Here is a 7926-nt window from a genome sequence, read left to right as displayed (position 1 = left end):
GTCTGTCTCCACAACCAAATAGGTTAATTATTTACCAATTTAGGGCACCGCTCCAAAGGTTATAGTGAAATGAGGCACAGTACTTTCAACTTCATACTGTCAAAGTGAATGAAAAACATTACTTACAGGATATTTTATTGTGCTTTAAAAACATTGCAACCAACTACTATACAGCATTACGGATTTTCCATTTCAAGAAAGGTCAAATGCAAAGTCATGGTTTTACAGTTAAGAGCTTGATTATGTCAAAATTGGATTAATAGTTTAGGGAAAGTAATCATTAGAAAATTAGCAAATATTTAGAGGTGAAAAACGTGTTGTCTCTCTTTAGAGAGGCATGGTTCCACATGAGACAGAAATTCAAACAGATTTGCTAAGAAGTGACATAATTATGCATTTTAAAAATAAACCCTTTTATTAAATAATTGTGTTACAGAAGAGACTTCTGAAACAATACATTATGAAACAATCCTTACAAACTGCTATCATCATGCATATCATTTATTTATGTAGTATATTTGAACACAGTGCAGTGTTGTTTCTTAGATTTTTTTTAAACAGTGTATTTAAAACCAAGTTGAAAATAAAAACAAAAACAAATGCAATGGAAACAAACTGCACTGCAGTTGCACAAAACGGCTAAAATAAACATTTTAGACAGCATAGCCCGAAACAAAACTCAGCAATGATTTTAAACGAAAATGGCAGTGAACGCCACACCTGGGGCCCTCTGAACGGACATGGTTCATGTGGTCACAAAAGGAAACTGGTGGTTGTGTTCAGTTTCATCACAGACTTTCTAGGATGGTCTCTTGAGATTAAAATCTAGCTCTTATTCATAACTGATCATTCTCTTTCACTTTCACGTCTTTCCTGGATTCTGGTTACGGTTAGTGCCCAAAAGACTGCACGTACTGTCTAATATAAATAAATGAAAACGATGCAATTCTCATATTAAAGCTTCTAAAACACAAAGTATATATTATTGTACATTTGGGCTAAATCCCATTTTAGTCTAATCAAGTGATATGGTTCTATAGTTGTGATGTAATGGCGCGGATTTCAGCTATTTCCAGCGTCATGTAGTCCTCCAATCCAACCTTAAGAACATTTAGTGTTTGCACTGTAGCTGGTTTGCCCGCCTCAGATTTTTTTTTTTTTTTATCTCTAGCCTCTGTTTATAAACATGGAAAGAACAAGATGGACTAAAACCCGGAGAATGGATCAGTGAAGGGGCAAGAGCACATGAACTTAAGGGGAAAAGTGTCCACTCGAGGGCGCTGTTAGAGCAAAAAAAAAGAGGCTATTTTACTTCAGTGCTTCATACAGATATACATTTCTTAAGGTAAAGCTTTTTTTTGTTTGTTTTAACATTTGGTAATTAATGCTCTTACACAACAGCAGAAAGCACTCTTGTGTCTTTATCCCACTCAGGTCGTCCCCATGATCTAAGAGCCTGAGTGGTTAAGAAATGGGCCTGACATTTTAAACTTCTCTTCATTGGCTCCCTTTAAACCTAGAAATCAGGTTAAAATCCACCACATGCCTGTCATTAACCTTTTTCTCCATTTTCCTCCAGAGTTTTAATTTTTTTTTCCTATTTCTTGTTTGTGGTCTCTCTGTGCCCCCGACCAGGCCCCGCCCTGAGCCTTGTTCTGCTCGCTGTGTCTTCCAGGTCAAAAGAAATTTGTCCTCCACATCATCACCAAACCTTTCACTAAAGCAATTATGGGGTCTCTCTCTGGTACTGTAGGGCATTCACTTTAGGTCATATAATACCTTGAGTTGACTGTTGTTGGAAACTACATAAAATTGAATTTTAACATTTATTTTCCTAATGTGAGCAGCAAAGTGACTACATTCAGAGTTATCTGCAGCGCATAAAAATGACAGGACAGAGTAGAAGAATCTGGACATTCTTTATTGATTTTCAAAGATCAGTAAAATGGTTCATCTGTCACTCAGTTAAGAAAAAAGATGCAGAGGTACACTCTTGTACTGTTTTGGTAAAAAACTAGCATTTGCTTCTGTACACAAAAGGTTTGTAACGAGCACAATTAAGAAGAGAATCTTTCATTATCATTTTTATTTTTAGCAGGAAGGTTAAGAACGTGGCACCAGCTTCAGTTTGATTGGTCGTTTTGGTTGTAGCAGACCCTGGATGTCCAACTCAAAGGGGATCTGCAAGGAAGTGACATGTAAAATAAATGACAAATACACACAAAACTCTGCCTTCTTATTTCAGATCTCCAAACAACTTAAGGTGGAAAGCTGATGGAAAACGTAGAAATGCGTAAAATCCAATTGTTTTATGAAAGTGCTGTGCCAGTTCATGGCTTTTTATCTTTGGACTGATGTACACTGTGGATGCATCGTCCACATCACTATTAAACTAGCAGTGAATAATTTTGGGACAGGGCTCTTCATACAGCATAAAAAAGGCAATGGCAGTTAGAGAAGATGATCTGGGCTCTCACCTCGGTCTCCTTACACACAGAGAAGCTGTACCTCTGGAGGATCTCCACTATTGCAAGTTTCATCACAACCAGAGCAAATCGCATCCCAATGCAGTTCCTCGGGCCTGCTCCAAAAGGCATGTAGCTGTACGGATCAATTGTCTCCTTGTTTTCCTTGCTGAACCTGAGAACACACACACACACACACACACACACACACACACACACACACACACACACACACACACACACACACATTATTAACAACAGAAACTGGGTTATATCCCACAGAGCTTCATTCTGCTTTGTCACATCAGACACCTTTCCGTACCTCTCAGGTTTGAATTTCTCTGGTTCAGGCCAAATCTCGGGGTCCCGGTGCATCGGCCAGGTGGGTACCATGACAACCATACCTTTTGGAATCACAAAGCCATTTATCTCCACACTGGCCTTGGCCACACGCTCCAAACGTGAAGCAATGGGGAACAATCGGAGAGACTCATTGATGACACAGTCGAGATACTCCATCTGCATTAGTTCCTGGTACTGGATGGGAGCCTGAACACAAGCACATAAACATGTCTTTCTGAGCCACTTCTTGATATCACCCACAAACTGGACTTTTGTGGAGTAGGGGTGGGTTTCAATTGTCGCTTTTCCGATTAAAATCCATTTTAGCTTGAATAACGGGATACTGATTCATTATGTCCTGAATAGATTTTAAATATACATGTACTTCGCCAGAATCACCAGAATCTCATGTTAATGTTTTCATTTCAACAACCACCAAACAGCTAAAACAGTAAATGAGAGCAGATAAACGGATTCGACACAAAGACGTAAACAGAAAGCGTGGATCCGACTCATCAGAGTCTGTGAGATGTCGGCTTTCTCACCCGACAGCAGGTACATGGACACGCGGTCAGGGCTGAAAGAGTCTGAAGCTGCAGGTTTTGTCACTTTCCAACCAAAATTCACTGAACCAGCAGCAAAAGAAGATCAAAACTAGCTTCGCATTAGATAAATATCCTCATTATTCCCTCTTACCTTTGCTGTTTTGCTTCCACCACGATAAAAATCCCACTTCCTGCAAAGCTCTCTCTTTCAGTGTATTTCAAGAACAGTTTACCATCTCAAATCTCTGTTTTCTGCATTATTCACTTGCTTACCCACCAGTCTACCGTTGTTTACAGCGCTGTTAGTCGCAGTTTTTTTAAATGACTTCTGACAAGAAAGTCTAATTTCTGCTGTTAATTCCCAAGAAATATGAAACCTTTAAAAATGATACAACAATCATTGCAAAACGCCTACCTGTGTCTCAAATAACACCTAACTTTGCACTGCTTCACTTCCGCAGCATCAGGTAATGTTCATATGTTGATTCAAGGTTTTCTTCAGTTTATGATCTACTGCAGAATATTTTTAAGGCTATCTGCTATAAAAAGCCAGGCCAGGAAAATCTACTTCATGTTTTTCTGTGTTTTATCTTTGACACAAAGGCATCTGCTGTGATGCTCACACCTCTGATGAAGTGTCACAAGTGCCAGTACTGATAAATGATCAGAGTTATAATATTTCTGACTGTCTGACGCAAAATTTACCCCCATTCAAATCGAATCAAATCGTGGATCGAATCAAATCGGAACCTTGTGAACCGAAATTGAATCTATTATAGAAATCAGTGACGACACCCAACCCTATTGTGGAGTTCTTCTGCCCTCTAGTGGTACAATTTAAAAACAGCTGTTTGGATTTCTGGTTGAGAGACAGTCTGTATGCACTATTGCAATGTAGTAATTAATCCAAGAAAATACACGAAATAAGGTCAAAGGAAATTAAATTAAAACAGCCTTGAAAAGAAATTAAAGAAAAAAACATAAAACTTCTTATAGGTAAATTTTGAGGTTTATTATGAACTTGATCATTATGCATTCAGAGGGCCCGGTGGTGCCAGTGTCCGGCAGCCTCGCCTCTGTCAGTGCGCCCCAGGGCAGCTGTGGCTACATGTAGCTTGCCATCACCAGTGTGTGAATGTGTGTGTGAATGGGTGAATGACTGAATGCAGTGTAAAGCGCTTTGGGGTCCTTAGGGACTAAGTAAAGCGCTATACAAATGCAGGCCATTTACCATTGTTAAAAGCTGACTTCTTCTTCTGTGAACTTTTTATGTTGTTTGCAAAGGAAGCTTGTGTTTATTGTGTCTTTGTGAAATGATTTTAACACCACTTTGCAGCCCTCCTTGGCTATCACAGCTCCCTGAGACAGCTGGATTAGCCCCCATCACCCCACGACCTTAAACTGGATAGAAGGAAATGGATGGATTTTCGTGTATAAATCAGGATGTGTGTTTGCATTAAAAGGGAGATGAGTCAAGCCTAAATCTGGAGTAAGGTGGGATCTCATCAAAGAAAGGTTTTTCTCACTTTAAGACTGCTATTCAGTTCCAGATGTTTTCACTTCTCACGTACCTTGTTAGGGAAGGTTGCATCCACCTCCTCCTGCAGCTTTTTCATCACCTGAGGGTTTGTTGCCAAATTGTAAGACAAGAAAGTGAGAGAGCTGCTGGTCGTTTCATAGCCAGCAAAGAGGAAAATCATTGCTTGGGAAAGGATCTCATGATCTGTCAGACCTGAGGAGGTAGGAGGGATATACACGTTAGAACAGCTTTAAGCTGGTTTTTCCATGTGTGGAGACGTGTGTCCGTGTATCACCTTTATCCTGTTTGGAATTATTATTTTGCTGAGAGTCGATCATTAGCTGGAGGAAGTCCACTCGAGTCTGGAAGTCAACAAACACAGTCTGAGAACAGCTGTGATTTTATGTCAGAACAGGTTATTGGTACAAACACAAACTCACAGCTGTACCTTTTGTTTGCTGCCCTCACGATCAATCTTGATCTTCTGTAGTGCAGCGTAAAAGAAGTCTGTCACAGATGCAGGGAAAAAGGAAAACTCCAATTTTTCCAATATGGGACCCATGAAAGGAAAGAAGGCTGAAATTAAACAAACAAGAGGACATTTATTAATGGAAGATGAAGGACAGCAGCTGCATTGATGATCTTGCATGAGCTGCAGTTATAAAAATGTAATGAATACTTTACCAACAGTGAGGAAGATGGGGTTGAAAAAGTCAAATTTCAGCATCTTTTTGATGTTTGTGACAAAAGGATCTGAGGGGTTGTTGAGAGAGTCGATGTCCACACTGAAGGCGGTGCTGGTTACCACATCCATACTGTAGGGTCCGAAAAACCTGCAAAACCACACAAACACATCAAACATGACCTTTATTATTGCAGACTTAGAAGAGATGAATCTGCGTTTTTTCTGATGTATTTAAATGAAAACAGTATGAGAGTTCTCACTCTTTCAGCTCTAGAGGTTCATCTTTATCTGCTTTCTTTTTCATGCTGCTGATCAGGACGGCTGAATGCTGCTTCATGATGTCAAACATCTGAGGCACAAACAGACAAAAAACAAAAAAGTCAACCCTGAATGCAATTTCAGCAGCACAGAGGTAACACTGTTTTTCTACATCTACATTCGGACTGAACAAAATCCTAAAGAAGGGAGCATTCATGTTAATAGATGTCTTTTTTGGCATTGTATTGTTTTCAGGGCAGAGAGGGACGTACCTCTTTCAATCTCCCAGAGGTGAAGGAGGGAGAAAGGACGCTGCGGATCCTCCTCCACTGATCATCCTCTGCAATGGACACAGCATCATACAGCGGCCCATTCAGACGGAAATTCTGCAATAACATTCAAAGCAGCTGGTGATGAGGACAGACGGTCAGATTTTTTTTTAAAAAGAGACTGATTGAGTCGTATAATGTCCTTACTAACCCTGCGGTTTGTGAAGAAAGAGTAACACTCCTTTATCAGGATAGTTTTTACCATAGCAGGATCAGTGATACACAACACGGGCTGACGGCCATCAAAAATGCTGTACAAACAGTGAGGGGGGATTAATAAAACAATAATTAATATGTTTATTTTTCATGTTCACACACACACACACACACACACACACACACACACACACACACACACACCTGTAAAACTGAAGCACAGATAATAACCATATTCTATATGCATTCAGAGTCACACAAACACACACTGTAGAAAACACTACTTACCCCCACATTTTCCCATATTTCTTATAACTTTCTTCATCAAAGTTAAAAAATCCCTGGAAACAAGAGCGATACAAAAGATCTAATTATTAAACACATCATGAGCTGTTTATGACGTAGAACACTGAACAACACCAGATCACACAAAGATCAAGTGTGTAGTGTTGGCTACACGGGGGCAGTACGTGACCATAGGTCACAGTGAAAGTTAAAGAAGGTGGGGCTTATCAAATGGACTTCAACTACACCAGAGAACGATGATAACACAATTAAAAAATGTGTGTCATCTTTCAATTAGTCTACAAATCGTAGAAAATAGTACTTGGATCATTATGCAAATATGACCCAGGTCAAGCTATTACCAAGACTTTGGAAAATGTAGATAAACTGAAAGAGCAACGAAGTCTGGTTCACTGATCTAACACTGTGCACACAGGCAGCGTTCAAAGTGACGTGTGGATCTGAGACATTAATATAGGGATCATACATTTGAAACAGTCCACAGTGGATACAGTATATGCAGTATATACAGTATATACAGTATATACAGTGTAAGTGTTATTGCCCACCTTTCTATATTTCAACATGGTGCCAAAAAATGGGATAGGTGAGGGCCCAGGGACTCCCAGTCTCTTAAATGTCCCATATGTCCAGCAGGAATACCTGTGAAAAACATGGAACAGGTGTAAGAGAATAAAAGAAGAACAAAAAGTGGAAATAGCTGAACACATCCAGTAATCTTTAAAACTTACACAAACAGCAGCGTGATGAGGGCAGCCAGCAGGGTCCACGTCTCTGCGGACAAGAAGAAGAAGTACGCCATGTCTGCCAAGTTTCTCTCTTCTCTTCTTCTGTTTTTTCTCTTCTCTCAGTGGTAACACAAGCGTCCTGACCAGAGCCTTTTATATTGTGCTGCACACACATGTTGCATGAGAAAGGGAAGTGTGTGTGAGTTTAACCAATAGCAGCAGAGAGCGTCAAGTGAATAATTAACAGAGAGAAAGACTGAGGAGCATTTACTGCGTCATAATCACGAGTAGTAGCTCTGCTGTTTGTGACCCTGCAGTTTTCAGCCCTTCATTTTTGTACTTTATGAGTTTAAAACAAACAAAAGAAGCACAACAATGCAATAAAAACAGCTGTGATTAGCATAAAGGTTTTGTTGTTTGAACTTTAATCTTATTGTATTTGGTATTTGAATGTTACAGAGCAGTCACAGTCAAGTCATTACGAACATTTTTTGGTCAAATTGTTTTATATAAACAGCTTTAAGCTTATACTGTACTCACAGAAAAAAAAACATGTCCAGGCATGTACTCACATCTGTGGGTGAAAGTTCTTT

At 39.6% G+C, this 7926-nt stretch overlaps 1 protein-coding gene across 1 annotated transcript; it reads right to left on the bottom strand.

The window, feature by feature from the left end:
• Positions 1–1903: 1903 nt before the first annotated feature.
• Positions 1904–7924, bottom strand: LOC309708706 (cytochrome P450 3A40). Its single transcript, XM_082536963.1, has 14 exons — positions 7874–7924; positions 7337–7496; positions 7154–7247; positions 6588–6640; positions 6295–6394; positions 6087–6200; positions 5817–5905; positions 5556–5704; positions 5320–5447; positions 5167–5233; positions 4924–5084; positions 2788–3014; positions 2478–2640; positions 1904–2181 (listed from the first exon to the last, which is right to left on the bottom strand). The coding sequence occupies exons 2-14, from the start codon at positions 7405–7407 to the stop codon at positions 2104–2106; spliced, it is 1494 nt and encodes a 497-aa protein (XP_082393089.1). The 5' UTR covers positions 7408–7496; positions 7874–7924; the 3' UTR covers positions 1904–2103.
• Between the last annotated feature and the right edge of the window lie 2 nt (positions 7925–7926).

The sequence above is a fragment of the Aulonocara stuartgranti genome, assembly GCF_965226115.1.
Source record: "Aulonocara stuartgranti genome assembly, chromosome: 6".
Classification (NCBI taxonomy): domain Eukaryota; kingdom Metazoa; phylum Chordata; class Actinopteri; order Cichliformes; family Cichlidae; genus Aulonocara; species Aulonocara stuartgranti.
The sequence above is the reverse complement of the archived record's forward strand: the minus strand, read 5'-3'. Positions and strand labels throughout refer to the sequence as shown.

Bases quoted from the DNA above. Each gene is read 5' to 3' on its own strand.
- LOC309708706 (XM_082536963.1), bottom strand. From the start codon at position 7,407: ATGGCGTACTTCTTCTTCTTGTCCGCAGAGACGTGGACCCTGCTGGCT. The intron at 6,201-6,294 runs GTTAGTAAGGAC...ATGTTATTGCAG, and splicing joins CTTTCTTCACAAACCGCAGG to AATTTCCGTCTGAATGGGCC. The intron at 2,641-2,787 runs GTACGGAAAGGT...GTGTGTTCTCAG, and splicing joins GAGAAATTCAAACCTGAGAG to GTTCAGCAAGGAAAACAAGG.